The sequence below is a fragment of the Vanacampus margaritifer genome, chromosome 6, assembly GCF_051991255.1.
Source record: "Vanacampus margaritifer isolate UIUO_Vmar chromosome 6, RoL_Vmar_1.0, whole genome shotgun sequence".
NCBI classification, from domain to species: Eukaryota; Metazoa; Chordata; class Actinopteri; order Syngnathiformes; family Syngnathidae; genus Vanacampus; species Vanacampus margaritifer.
Window position 1 is genome coordinate 3,470,641 of NC_135437.1, and position 15,703 is coordinate 3,486,343.

General features: G+C 40.2%; 1 protein-coding gene across 1 annotated transcript in view; it reads right to left on the bottom strand.

Annotated features, from left to right (window-relative positions):
- sf3b3 (splicing factor 3b, subunit 3) overlaps window positions 1-14,435 on the bottom strand; it is a 36,866-nt gene extending 22,431 nt beyond the window's left edge. Inside the window, exons 1-10 of the mRNA XM_077568667.1 lie at window positions 14,330-14,435; window positions 13,563-13,698; window positions 12,674-12,829; window positions 11,389-11,559; window positions 8,696-8,868; window positions 8,340-8,481; window positions 8,048-8,160; window positions 3,740-3,877; window positions 612-715; window positions 287-452 (exon numbers count right to left, since the gene is read on the bottom strand). Coding sequence (XP_077424793.1) covers window positions 287-452; window positions 612-715; window positions 3,740-3,877; window positions 8,048-8,160; window positions 8,340-8,481; window positions 8,696-8,868; window positions 11,389-11,559; window positions 12,674-12,829; window positions 13,563-13,632 — 1,233 coding nt within the window. The 5' untranslated portion in view covers window positions 13,633-13,698; window positions 14,330-14,435. The remainder of the gene's footprint in view (window positions 1-286; window positions 453-611; window positions 716-3,739; window positions 3,878-8,047; window positions 8,161-8,339; window positions 8,482-8,695; window positions 8,869-11,388; window positions 11,560-12,673; window positions 12,830-13,562; window positions 13,699-14,329) is intronic.
- Window positions 14,436-15,703: the final 1,268 nt, after the last annotated feature.

A 15,703-nucleotide genomic window follows, 5' to 3' on the forward strand; every position in this document is an offset into this window, starting at 1 on the left:
GAGAGAGAGAGAGAGAATGAGAATGAAAATTAAAATGTCCAGAGGGATCTCCACCTGCATTGAAGACTAGCTTGTATTAGGCTTTTTGGGAGCCAGACATGAGAAAAATTAATGGAAAAAAAGCACAACTGAGCCTTCAGCATCCATGACAACCAAACCAAAAAACAGTGTGTGAACAAAGGTCATTTTAATTTGATGTCTTACCTATATAAACTGATTTATTTTTGGTAAAGCTAATACTAGAAGTATTATTCTAAAAGACACCAACTTTAAAATAAACACCCACCTGACAGGCCATGATGGGGGACAAGTTCTCCTGTTCATCAACCAGCACCAGATTCTTGAGGGGGCGGGGCTGGAAGAAGAATGTGTCCCCTTCCTCCAGAGGCATTGCAGAGGAGAACTCTGGCTCCTCGTCATCATCGCCCAAGTGGGCAATCTGGTAGAGGTAACTACAAAAAGATAAACAGTCAAGGTGTGCATGTGGAAAAACAAAAAATCACAGTTTAAACATGTGAATCACGGCTAAGAAGAAACCCTAATGTGTGATGAGTGTACTGTATTAAAAATAACAATGACTAATAAACTACAAACAACCTTAAGACACTTACTGATTTCCAAATTCTGAAGCCACAAACAGGAAGCCAGTCTTCAAGACACACATGGCTGTTGCCACAGGGATTGTGTCAAAATACTTAAGCCTGATTTCTGTGACCTAAAAATCAAACATATATGTATTAGAACTCATATTTCGATTGAATAACTTTAACCACATATACTGGTATTTTAAATGTGAATTGTTGTGCAGCTGAATTTTTTCATCTGTTCCACTGCAATCTTGTTGCAGTTCACAAATATATATATTTTTTTAATTCTGCATGCTACAGTAGCATTAACTTGCTCGTTACTAATGTATATCATCAGGGTCCAACATTAAGCCTTTTTTGGTGGTGGCCCTGTCGGACCACCATGAGCCATGTTACGCCCTGCAAGAATGTCAGAATCGGCACTGGCACTGTATATACATTAGGGCTGAACAATTAATTGGATTTACAATTAAATTGTGATTTGACAATCGTGAAAGCTGCTATTTAAATGCTCGTTGAAATGGAGCGGAAGGAGAGAGGCAAGCAGGAACGTCACCGCTGTAATTGAAGCCTGGCGCCATAAGTGCATGTAATTTCCGTTGAGTTAGTTTTTTTTGTCTCATGAGACCGTAAGACGAGTGTCTAACATGTTTAATCTATTTGATCTTTGTTTTAAAACAAAACTTTACCATTGTGTGCTACGACTTTTTGGATGTGTCGCGCATTTTTTTAACTGATTATGCACGCAAGCGTGCGGCTGATAAATTTGAGTGTCTCCTCGACAACCTGAAGAGAACCACCACAGCAATCTGATGTGTGCTGCACATGTACAATTAAAGTGTTCATGTTAATTGATGTCTCGATTAGGAGTGTGACGATATATCGATATCGCGATAAATCGTGATACTTTGTCTCCTGATAGATTATCGATACGCGAGTATCACGATATTTGTAGTTAATATACAGCCACTATAATGGCTCCATTGTTCATAACTTATTGAGCCAATTACTTGGCAGGCCGCTAGGGAGAGCGCCTCATAAGAGTGACGGGGAAATGTATGGAAGTCTTCAGGCGAAGAAGACTCATGAGCTTACTTTTACTTGTGTAAAACATTTATTATCTATCCGGCAACTGACTCAGTTTTGCATACATAACAATTTAAAAAATAATAATTATGGTTTGACTTTTTGAGGCACACAATTTCTGAGGAATACTAATATTGATTTCATTGGATTTAATATTTAAGTAATCTTATTTATTTACTTTTGCAATGTTACACAAAAAAATCATCTCAGTTTAGAAAATGAAACAATTCACTATGTAACTGACTGACATGTTGCATGACAATACTGTTTAAGAAAGACACAAATTTGTTCACAGAAAGTGATCTCTGTTAAGAAGGCATTTGTATTTGTAAAAAAAAAATACACTTAAGTACTCACTGTGAAGAAGACACCAGTTTTAATATTTTGTTACAGTGATGGTACAAAAAGAAACTATTTTCTCATTGAAAAAACATCAATTAATGTCTTGAGTAGTTTTATCATAGATTATCGTGGATTTAATACCTGACCAATATATCGATAAGTACTCACTGTGAAGAAGACACCAGTTTTAATATTTTGTTTCAGTGATGGTACAAAAATAAACTATTTTCTCATTGAAAAAACATCAATTCATGTCTTGAGTAGTTTTATCATAGATTATCGTGGATTTAATACCTGACCAATATATCGATAATCGTGGTATCAGCGTGGGAAACGAACTCTGGTCCATTTAAAGCGGACCAAACAGTGCAGTTCTGAATACGTGTCACTTGCCTTTATTGCAGCCCTTTCAGACCCGCATTTTTTCTGCTGGGCAAAATTTATTTTTGTGTGTGCTGATTTTGACTTATTTCCTTAACTTTTTTGGGGGGTTATCTCATGTTTTTAGTTGTTATAGTGGACGCCAGGATAATATGGCTGTAACGTGTTGTAGACTTACCAAGCTTGTATGCAAAATTTTTAACATGAACATCATGCGAATCAACTTGCGATTGTGATTGGTTAGTTAAGATCCAATCAATATAAAATACAAAAATCATTGAAAAGGACCTTGAAAAAAATAATTGTATATGATATTGTAATCGCAATATATTTTTTTGGGGGGGGGGATCACAATAAGATTATTTTCCAGAATCGTTCAGCCCTAATATTCATGATATAATACGACGAGTTTAAATTCTTATTTCATATTTAGCATCTTGATATTATATTATTTAAACTTTTAGAAAATAAAAATGTTCATATGCGGTTTTATTTGCATTATGATCCAAGTAAATATTTAACATTGGAAATGTTTTGGGCTGTATATCTTGTTTGACCCATTTGTCCTTTTAGAAGAATTTAACCTGACACAAAAAATCTGTGCTACAGGGTAAAAAGATCAATGATGATTGATTAATTTTAGTGGATGAATTTGGAATACTGAATAATATAAAACCAAGAACATGTTTTATTTCATGGTATTTATTTATTGAATTTGTTTTGACAAGGGCTGGGTGATATGGCCAAAAATTTTATCTGGAAAAAAAATAAATCTTGTGCAAAATGTACATTGATTTTGAATCAGTTTTAGCGTAAATTTAACATACATAGCTTGTGTAAAAAAAGAAAGAAAAGCAAATAGCTTTTGCACAACTTAAATGCCACATACATCGCTTGTACAAAAAAAGAAGAAGAAAAAAGCTACTAATAGCTTTTGCATAACTTAAAGGCCACAATTAAGTAGTTCGTAACCATTGTAAACAAGACAGTATCTGGGTCCTGTGCGCCTTCCGATGACGTCAAATACTGCAGCTTTGATATAGTAGCGTGGTGTCGTCAGCAAGCGCGCCAACCGGCAAAGGACCCGAAAACAAAGAGTGCAAGCGGACACGAGCCGCTAAAAGGAGAGGGTGTGTATTGATTTATATGCACCTCGATTTCACTATTTAGCTAATTTTCACATCGTGGTACTTTAAATGGACAAATTAGTTTGATTTATCGCCCAGCCCCAGTTCTGGCCCAATCGGGCTAGCGTTAGTAAATTTCACGTAGTGTCCCGGGGCCATCGGGCCACTGTTATTGTAGAACCCTTATCATACAAATAGTCGATGCATTTTGCTCACCATTTCTTCATCAGTTTCCAAAGTAACTTTAAAGATGTCTCCTTGCTCGGTCTGGGCTAGGAAGAAGAACATGGACTTGGTCTTGTGGGTTGCTGAACAAACAAATATCATACCACGCTCTGGGTCATCCAGGTCATTCTAGCAGAAAGAAAAAGACAATTACAAAAATGTATATTTTTTTGAGAACATCACAATAAAGTTGGTATACGCTACTACATAAGCTCTGCAATCGGCCTGCCTGAATAGTTAAACATTTGTTGACATTTTCTCACAGAATGTTAGCATTGTCTTGTATGTCAGACATGTTCCATGCTGTCTGTCATGCTGTTGTAATCAGTTCCAATTAGAAGCTCTTGTCATAAGTAATCCAATTCTTTCCAGGCGTTCACATTGGAAATTCACAGGAGTCATATTCTTGCCTCAGGAAATATGCTACATATGGGCACAAAATTCAATTTGGTGCAAAAGCGGCAAGTTAAATTTTTAAGGTTCAGTTTGTCATTAAAGCCACAATGAAAACAAGCAGCCTTTGTTGTAGAAACATCATTGACATGACAGTGACAAAGAGCAGGTACTTCTGTTCTAAATCTCTGCTCACGGCCTTCTGTGTGGCGCTTTCATGTTTGGAGTGCCTGTTTTGTGTGTCTTCGGTTTCCTCACACGCTTCAAAGGCACGGATTGCAAGTGTAAATGGTTATTAGGCTACCTGTGCCCAGCTCACAAACGACCCTGATGGGGTTGCCTACCGATGACGTCAGACTACAGGATTGGCTTATCCGGCAATTCCCACCCCTATGGCTGGTATAAAACGTCCCTGCTCATGGCTGACATACTGGCGGATATGGCAATATATTGTTGCGGTCTTCTTTACAATACACGTACCTATACGCAGGCGTCAGAATTGATATTGCACATTAATTTTTAAATAGGCAGTTAACGATGCATTGCTTGTGCAGCAACAGCAGCCTCTGAAGTTAATTGCCTCAATTAAGTGCATGTGCAAACAGCAGGAGGAGGAGGAAGTGGGTGGAGCGGAGAAAAGGGTGCCTCCGCAGTTTGCTTAGTAAAAAAAAAAAGAAAAAAGTGTACGTGTCGGTGCCAGCATGTCCCATGAACTCGAGTCTGTTCTTAAAATAGCTCACCAGTGATTGGACAGTGAGTCTTGCTAATAAAGATACAAACAGAGGACAGAAGACTATCAACATTTATGGTACATGTTTCTTAAATGTACCAATGTTCCTATATTTTGTTTAAACACGAAATAGAATGTGCTAAATAAATTAAAAAAAAGCAGTTTCCCCTCACCCCCCCAAATATTTTGAATAAGCACATTTTAGAGCTGTAATTTTAATACTTAGAGACATATCGGCCTATGCCTATTTGTAAAGTTTCCCGAAGTGTCTGTGAAAGCGGCTCCTTGCTCTGCAAGGGCATGCACATTTAGACCAAGCACGCCACTTGGTGGTAAACCAGAAGAGCCCAACAAAAACATTTTGCCATTTAGCATAATAAACATATAATTTAGGTATACTGTATATATGATATGGCTAGTATAATGAAAATGCATGTAATGTAAAATATCGGGATACCTATCGCCTTGAAGACAATGTATTCGGTACATATGTATTGCGATAGGTCTCTCGTATCGTGACCCCTGTATCGTGATACACATCATAACGTGAGGTTGTTGGCAATATCCAGCCCTACCGGTCGACCTCTTTCGCGTTCACATGCTTCCTTTACGCAAGAAGCGGCGATGCTGGGGAAAACGCAGAGGCCAGCTGGTGTTCAACTGATATCAAGCCTTCGCAATTGGATTAGTTGCCGTGAATGGACTGGCCATTTGGGTAACTCATGAAATTCCCGATGTATTTGTAATTGCGCTGGTGGCTCTTATGCCGGAAATCCGGCACTGTGCCGGAGTAATTTAAGCCCTGTGAAATATGTTATCATATATTCTTTATGGGAGACTTCAATATTCATGTGTGCTATCCTGAAAACCCATTGGCTAAGGATTTTTTAAAGGGGACCTAAAGCAGCGACAACAAAATCCTCTGGATGCCCTAATACTGTATCAAAATCTTTTTTTCCTCAAAATTCTACCTTACTGTAGAAATACAGGTCTACTGTGAGCCAAGCTTCAAAAGGGCGGATTTTGGTGGGTGTGGCCAAGGCTCGCCTGATTCCAAGCGCTTCTGTTTACAGAATGAGTTGGGCATGGCCAAGGCTCTTCTGTAGCACCCTGCTACAGGTCTACACACACTTTTTTCATGTCTGCACCTAAAGAAATATTGATAGGCTACATGCCTTGTTGCTCTTCAGTTTCAATAGATGATCACGAATGCCACCTTTATGTACAAAATGCCATTACAAGAGGCATAATTACATTACTCTCCGCCTTGCCTGCCTCTGCAAACTCGGTCGCCGCTTCTCACACAGCTGTACTTCCACGGAGCCTTCCGGCTCGCAGAAGCTGCTCGGCATCAAGGCAGGCCCCACTCAGCCAGCGGTGGACCTTGCGAGCCAGCAGGCAGAGACCAGATGGTCACTGCTCTCTCTTGGAGCGGGGCCTGCCGAGTGGCTTCCACGTGCAGCGGCTGGCTTCCATGAGCATTATAATGAGGGTGGGATTCAAAATTATGAAGGTGGAGTTCGCACTGAGCTAGTGACGGATAAAACCGAAAAAGGTGGGGTTAGTGACGTATAAAACCGATCTGCTCAAACAGCCCATTTGAGAATTCTGTTTGAGCTGTGTTGACACGAAATGCCATAAGCAAGGGAAACTGCTGGTCAGTTCTCTGATGGCTTTTATAAGCTTTGTATCCCTACCTCAAACACACACGCTTGCTTCTGAATTCAGTGGCTTTATTCAAAACCGTGCAGTCAAAAGAGAATGCCGCTAATTACACAGCAAATGTTTTGCAAGTACCGTATTTTCACGACCATAAGGCACACCGTATTGTAAAGCGCAGCCACAGTTACTGGTGCTATTTCTGTGTTGAACACACACATAAGGCACACTGCACTATTGGGCGCACGCATGGTTAAACATATGCTAGCTCAAAACAGCTACTCGTTCGTCACAGAATCCTCTTATTTTGCTGTTCAAAGTTTGTTACTGTCTGCTGTAACGTGGTTTCAACCAGACCTATGTGACAAGTGCACCATACCACACACGCACGTATTTGAGTGTTTTGCGAAAGCACCTCAATAGCTTAGCTGGTATTTATTAGCAAAGCTTTCTTTCTGAGTCCCCGTCCTTGTCATAATGCAGCGTGTTTTTGCTGTTGAAGAGGCCATCATTAGTGACTTGTGTTATATAGACGCCGGATGCAAAGCAAACTCTAGCCGTCGCATCATGTTGAGTGACGTTAGCCATCCAGCCACAGCTTGAGGTGATGCGGGCATACAACTTGGGTAGTTCCGTCACATGGAGCAGTACGCGCTGCGCATGTAACTCGAAAGACTCAACTGAAAGATGACGACCGTCTATTGGCTTCTCATGCATGACAGTCCTCAACTAAGGCCGGATTTTCTGTATATAAGATACAGTTGGACGTGTTGGTGCTCACTGCTTTCGCTTTATGGAATTGCTCGAACAAGTTATGTCACATTTGTGAATGGATTGTGCATGCTTGGGAGAAACGTGTCTGCTTGCACCGATCAAGCTTTCTGAGTAGCCGCACAGGAAAGAGACTGACTGTGACAATACTACAATGACGAGAGGGAACCTAGCATGTTTGATGGAGAAGTAGCCCAGCTGTTCATTTCAGATACGGAAGATGAGGACTGTGAGGGTTTTGTGGATGAGGACTGAAGAGTACAGTACATCGTTAAATACTTGCAGTACAACTGAAATCACTGTTTACAATGTTAGATACTACAATAAAATACAACCGCACTCAGTTTTGCTCCGCCGCATTTTTTTTTTTTAAAAAAAACATACGCATGTTTTAGCGTGAAAAGCATGCTGCCATCTGTTTTGAGCTAGTGTATGTTTAACCGTGCCTGCGCCCAATAGTATGGGCCAAATTTCTACCTTTGGGCAAATTCATATCTTATATTGAATATATCGTGCCCATCGCGCACCCCTAACAAAAACTACATGTGTGTGCGACCAAATTAGAAAGTTGGTAGCACCAGTGAAACCAGGTACAAAGTTAGTTCTGTCCTGTGTTCACATCAATAGCCTGCTCTTGACTTAAATGAAGATTAGATGACATGACAAATTTATTAAGAAAACCATGAAATTCCAAATTATCACATACATTTTCTTGCCACCATACATGGATGGATAGTTAGGCTTACCCTGCGACGTGGAATAGGACAGCGAATGTCAGGCTGGTCTCCAAAATTTTTATATGTGATGTAGTTTTCAGAGCAGATCAGAACTCCACTTGGCCCGTCGGAACCACCAGGAACTAGATATGCAAGAGGAGAATTGCATGAATGGCATACACAGTACCTTGCCATATGAGTTTATTTCAGTCAGTTCAGTGAATATTTATTATTACTCCAAACATGTATAAAAACAGTAAAGAGAAATCATTGTCTAAGGAATGTTGCTTTACGTGCAATCGACTCGTGAACATTTGCCTACCAGTGATGAGAAAGTTTCCATGTTCTTCTAAAGCTTCACTGTACTTGCGGACCACGTGGTTCAAGCCAAGGTCCAACTCATAGAAAGTTAGTGTTTGTTGTGTGTTGGCTGCAGCTTCTCCAGTAGGGTCATTGTCAGCTTCCTGTAAAGATGCAGACAAAAAAAAAAATTCAGCAGATGTAAAAATATACAAAAAAGGTGTTGGAAATCCAGCATTTGTTTTGAGTACCCAGTCAGAGATAGTGAATGTTTTTTCAGTTAAGGTCAGAGAAGAGACATGACAAACTCATCACATGGTGTTTAAGATAAAACTGTAGTCTTTTTTTCTCTTCATAATACAATTTACATGCTAGTACCTCATAGTCCATTTCAAGACAAGCGAACATGGGATTTTCAAAGCCGACGTCCACGCCCACTACATGGTATACCAGTGTGTTGGCTTTGTGGGCTTCCAATGGGGAAGAGATGGTCAGTCGTGCAGCTGCATCTCTATTCAGAATATAAACCAACTTCTGTTTCTCTATTGCTCCTACACAAGGAAAGGACAAAGCTCACATTAATGTCACCATTAGTGCTGAACACTTTTGGAAAATAACAAATTGTGAGTTTTATTTTAAATTTTTTAAACTCAATACGGTGTTCCCTCGTTTCTCGTGGGTTCATCTTTCGCGGCCTCGCTGTTTCGCGGATTTTTTACAGCGTGCTTTTTGTTTTTAGTGTTGTTTGTATCGGTGTATCGCGCCGTCAGACGGCTCAGCGTGCCGCCCGCCACCAGCCCCACAGTTCACGCAGACCCGCGCCAGCCACAGCACTCGAGTGGAGTTTCGGGGGCACCAGGGATCAAATCAAACAATAAAAGGAAGGCCCTGCCGGAGAAAGCGTGTCTCACATGTAGTGCAGTTCTTTTTTCGACCCGCTGAAATGCTGTACAATAGTTTACCAAGCGATGCCTCTCTCCTTCTCCGGTGTGCGGTGTTACGGTGAAACGCCAGCGAGTCGGACACTCAAACAGACGCTTGCTTGCAGCAGGGTTTTTTTGCTTGCGTCACCACAACATCCTATTTCGGACATATTCTTTCATCTTTAATTTTATTTAAGCCGAATGCTCAAAATGCCTATTTTTGCCACTTTCAGCCAAATATTTTGGGTGGCCGAAAATTCGGTGCATCACTACTAGAGTTGTCGAAGCCAACAATGGCCATTGATGCGGCACACCAACTGCACCGCACACACGCACAGAAAGGTTTTTCAAATAACTTTAGACTCCAGGATCCCGCGCCGTCACCTTGATTTTATTTGGTTCCATCCCAATCAAATCCATAAACGTCACAAAGTGAGTTTGTTTCTACCGCCAGCATCCATGTTTGCAAAGTGCAAACTCCCTTGCGTTGCGCATTGTGGCCAACTGGGTCAATTTGTTTTCGCACATTTAGTAGTGTAAAACCGTTGCACAATAGTCCTTATGGCAAATGCTGGATAGCCTCGCCTGCACGCAACTTGGAGTGAAAAAACAAACAAAAAAAACTCAGCGAAGTCACTGTATTGGGAGGAGTCTTACTCTATGTTTAACATAGTAGATACCGCCTTCCTGTTGCTGACGCACGTAGGGCCGCCATCTTACGTGTGTCTGGCGGCTATAAATTCATTAGGTCTCTTTTATTTAGCGAATTTGACACGGATTATTTTGTTACAAACATAAGACATGCTGCGATGCTAATTTTCTCCCTTTTCAGTCTAAAAATACCACAAACAAACCCTAAGAAGCATCTTAGCAATAAGTCTCCGTGCAGAAACACGAAATAGTGGTTTCCGGGCCTTTCAGCAACTTCCAGGTGCCGCAAATGTTTTAAAAAATGATTAAAATAGCTTAGACGCATGCATTTTTGCGTCGATTAATTTTTGGGTCAACCCAACCGACTTGGTCGACTTTTCCCCCCAGCCCCATCTCGCACACTTGCTTGTACGCATGCACGTGAACTTGCTCCTAACAACGTGTTTCGCTGGTGTGGGCTGGTTAAAATGTCAGGGTCTCAGCACCAGTCCAGCCTGGGTTACATGAAAAACAGCTGTTTGCTACGCAACGCAACCTATCATCATTATATGAGGATAGCTTAACATGTTTGGTTTTTACTAAATGTTTCAGAGTTTGGATTTAAACTAAGTTTACTATGTAATAATGTACAAATGCAGAAAATACAAAAATATAATTACCTTCCTGAACAACTAATTGCTTTTACACGACAGTAACTGGCCATGTTTACATGGAAACATTTTGGTCATTCCGATTTAAATCATTCCAATTGAAGATCTGTGGTCAGTGGTCACCTGCTAACAACACATGTGACGTGATCCATTCCGATCTGCCTTTGAAATGTTCAGCTCCGTTAATCTGATCAGCCCCGCGGCAGCCGTGAAACATGACATGACATACAGCACAGTATTTGTGATAGTTTTAACACTTCTATTGAAGCAAGATCTTGATAAAAACAAGTTCCAAGAATTTTGAAACAAGTTCTCTCCTTGCAGACTAACTCTTGTCAAGACGCCGTATTGGGTGGAAACGACAACGTCGTAATGCAATTACATCAAGAACAGCGCATGCCCATACCGAACGCAGCCTCGCCATACCGCTAAACTGTTTTCATGCGCGTTGATCGGATTATCAATAGACATAAACCACCCCTCTCGTTTGGAATAAAATCTTGATTGTGTCAGAAAATTCCGAATGGGGTGTGTACATTAAACATTTTTATTTCCGATCAAGCTTTAAATCCAAATAAATGTGTACATGTAAAAGTAGCCATTAAGTTGCTAACTAATTGACTTTTTGTAAGAAGTAATTCGTAACTAAAAGTAATTACTTTTTTAGGGGAACATGCTCAACACTGGCGTGCACATTACATGCATCTCTTGATTAAAATGTTTTTAAAATCAAAATCACAATTAAATTCCAATAAATTGCCTAGCCCCGTTGGTACACGCTATATGGTACACATTACACACTCATTATTCAACTTGCAAACACCCTAAAAAGCTTTATTGAACATACCTATCATGACAGCTCTGCCTTTGGGGTCTACTGCCAAAAACTGTCCTGGGACAATGCGGCGACAACCACTCTTCCCAAATGTCTCCTGGTGAATTTTCTCAAACATGTTTTTGGACGGATGATATTCCAAGATGACTATACGACCGCTGTCACTTCCAACAACAATGTAATCTACAACACATAAGCAATGAAAATGGTGAATACAGCAGCATGGTTTGCTATCTACAAGAAACTTTGGGAAAATCTCATTTCAGGATTAAATCCACAATGTTTTATTTTTTATTTGGCTTTTATATTATAGCAGAACAGAAGGGTAACAGAATACAGTGATAGACAAGGGAAAAGTACAAAAAAATTTTCAACACAGGATTGGAATTTATTTTGACATCGTGTTTGTATCAGTAACCCCACCTCCCCACCGGCCAACAAAACTGTTCCAATGGCAGTCTGCTGTTGTGGCATCCACTTTGGATTGGGGTGCATAAAGCTCATGAGCTCAAGCTTGCACATGAGTACTTTTAGCATGTTTGCGCACCGCTTATGTGCACCGCTACTTATTGTAAAAGCATTAACTTGTTGACATCCATAAAGCCAGCTGAAGAGGTGAGTGTCTTCCTAGATCATGGGTCACCAAATGGCAGACCGCGGTCCAGATCCGGACCCCGAGACCCTTTCATCCGGACCTCCAAGAATATTTACTGGGGTGTGAAATATGTTCAGTTTTACCGAAGCTATGCTTGAGCCGGCCGGGGTTCTGGTAAGCTCGCAATGTGTTTAGTTTTTCGGGGTACATGCATTCTCACGACAAACGTGATGAAGTATGGCGTTGTCAAAAGTAAAAAAAGTAGACACTGAAAAGTGCTCACTACGCGTGGAGCGGATTTTGGGCACAAACACAAAAATCCTTTTACTGACTCTGGAATAGTCCAGAAATGTTGGGAAGCAATGGCAAACACGCTATTTGAAGAGAAAGGAGAGCAACTTAAGGAGCAACGACAAGGAGCAGCGCTGCTGTCTGAGGATGTGCACCGTGATAGCGCCATCAAAGTGCCCGGTGTATATTGCATTAGCAATTTAGCTGCGGATGAATCATCTATCCACTGATGCAAGTTACAATCCTCAGCATATAGTGTATGTACTAGGGCTGCACGATATTGGAAAAACATGCTGATCGGGTTATTGGACCTCTTGCCAATTTATTTGGGGACCCCTGTTCTAGATGCACACAATATTTCATTGCAATTTGTAAGGAAAAAAACAATTGTACATGCACTGGGTTATATACCTTTGGTTCCTCCTGTGAGTCGGAAGGCCATTAATGAACGCACAATACCAAACACTTCCATTGTGAGTAGTGTGTGCACCTTTCCCGTATTTGCATCTGGTCGGAGCAACTCTATGATCTTTCCTCTGGAAACAACAATCTCCTGCATTTTGGTTCCTACAAAACACACAACAGATACAGGTCTCCCATAAGATCAATAAATTGGAGGTTGAACTTATAAGTTCCATTTAAAAAAAATAAACATCGTTAAGAGAGACACATCTAAATGTTTGCAACTGAACCAAGACTAATGTAGACATCCTTGGCAGAGATATACAGATGGTGGGCCCTATTGTCATAAAGGTTCCAAGACTGGTATCATAAAAGTTAGATTTTAAATCCAAACTTCAAGTTTTCCTATTTAAATACCGTCAATTCCCTTGGTCTACTGCACTTTCCTAGCCTACTTAGTCATGCACTCCTTGACCAAATCTTCAGGAATCATTCGCACTATTATCGTCTTCAAAACTGATCCTCTTGATGACCCCCTTGAGCTTGGTAAAGAAGAAAAATTTACACAATGCAAGTTGGGTGAGAAGGAAGGTTGCCCCAGCATGGTAATGTTCTTCATAGCTAGGAACTGTCAGATGCTCAGGGCATCGTTAGCAAGCATTTTGGACAAAGCAAATGCCGCAGGATCTCTATCTCTTTGGAGACATGTTGGTTGATTACCAGGGTACATTTTTGGGGGGGCTTAAAAAAAGAAAATACCGGATGATGAATAACAGAGCAGCAAAAATATGTAAAATGCCCATCTCTGCTCACAGTACTGTGTCAAGCTAACCAGGTATGAACACTAACAGGCATTAGGCTGACAAAAGCAGACAATAACAATGAGGCGCAAACTCACCTGAGAAGTTTCCATGGATGGCATGTGTGATGCCAGTGGCACGTTGTAGAGTGATGTTGTAAAGAAACATGGCTGCGTCTCATCCGTGGCTTCTCTACAGGCCAGTCCAGGGGCTAAAAACAGCACTCAACTCAGTCTGGAAGTAGGGGAAACTGGTCAGTTAGCTTAGAAAAGCCCTGAATGAAGGATGTAGTAGTAATGCCACATACAGCGCAAAACAAATAGATGTGTTAAAACACCTTCAGTTTCCTTTCATGAATCAATATTTTCGATATCACTATTAAAAGCAACATTGTTGGCCACTGATTTCTGTTGATGTAAGTACTTATTCTGCACTCAAACAAAAAAGTTAACAACACTGTAAACACACAGTATAACCAATAGAACGCTGCATTTTAAGCGTCGTTCTCAATTGCTACTTGTTCAAGAAAAATGAAGAAGCGACATCTGTTGTTAGCATTGTTCCAACTGCTAGCTTAGCCGGCGAAGTTGATTTTCAACGAGACAGAATTATTACAAGAACCATATACGTGCAAGTTTGAATATTTGATATGAGAGTTTTGCTCAAAGCAAGAAATTATATTCGATTGACAACGGACGCACTAAAACACTACTTCGTCTTCACTGTTGGCGTGAGCCCATTCATACTGAGTAATAATTTTGCCCGTAGCATGCGCTATTTTTTTCTTTTAACGAGAACAGATTGCTCACATACGAGACGTGTTTGATAACAGATGGGTATTAGATTCGTAAAGTGTCATATTTACCGGTGTGTTTAACAAGATGATACTGATTTCAGGCCGATACAATTGCATCAATTCTAGAGAGTCTTTTCGATGCAGCACAAATGATGACGACCTACCGCCGTTTGTGGGGTCCTTTCACAATGTATACTACGTCACATAAGGTAGCACGCGCACTGCCTGACAGAAATTTGGTGTAGAGGAATACACATTCCAGCAGATGTCGACAAAGACCACGTAACGTTACCAAACGGTCATAAACGTGTGCGTGTGTTCGTGTTCGTGTGTGTGTGCGTGTGTGTGTACAAGTTACGTTACAATATGGATACATTAATTATTAGGCACAGGTGGCAACTGGTCGCACTGGATTTCATTTACACACGGAATAGTCCATTTTATTTATCTTTTTTTTTAATTTGTTTGTGTGGTTTATTCCTTTCCCAAATGGCTTATACAGTATGCACAAATAGCCGTGACGTATTTCCGGGAAAATCTCATAACGCACCGCCTTTTCCGGTAATGCCATCTCAGTTTTTTTTTCTTCTTCACAGAACCTCGATCAGTTGACAGCGTTTTGGAATATTTTTTTTAATGAGTGTGGTTGCGTGCACTTGTCAAGGCATCGAAGAAGAGGAGAGATGACAGTATGCCGAGTGATTACTGCTGTGTGCCCACGTAGACAGGTTATAACTCTGCTTTGATTTTTTTCTCTTATGCTGATCACTGGAGACAATTTGTTGTAACTTGTTAACATTCCCAGGGATAACTGTAGTTGTCGACCACACATGGGCACCGTTTGATAACAACAGAGCTCTATTTTGAAGCTTAAATTTTGATGTGTTGTTACTCAGTTTCCGAAATTATCTTTTTTTTCCGAAATTATCTCATGTTTTTGCCTTAATGCCGTTTGGACTTTTAATGTGCTTGTGTGTATATTATTCATATGCTGCCATTTTATTGTATAAAAAAACATAAAATATTTATGAGTCATTCTTGCACCGCGGATTTTCAAAGCAACAACTTTTCAGCATGGCATTAAGAGAAATGTCACCATGGGCTGACATAAAATAAATAAATAAATAATAACAGTAGAGGCATTTCATCTGCTTCAAAATATTGATGAGGCAGAGATCGTGAGATGCCGTCGACGAAGAGGAGAAGAATTGGATGAAGAGGAGGCTACAAACCAGAGAGTTGTTGTTGTTGGCTGGTTGATTTATTGAACATATTAGCACATAACAAAATATAAATTGAAGTTAAAATAAAAAAAAATGAAGAAAGAAAGAAAACAATTAATCAATGTCATAATTTACATCTTCAAAAGGAGTAGGACGCATAATAACTTATATATAGTGGTATCCAAATGAAAAAGAAGAACAAAAAATAAAAAAGGAAAAT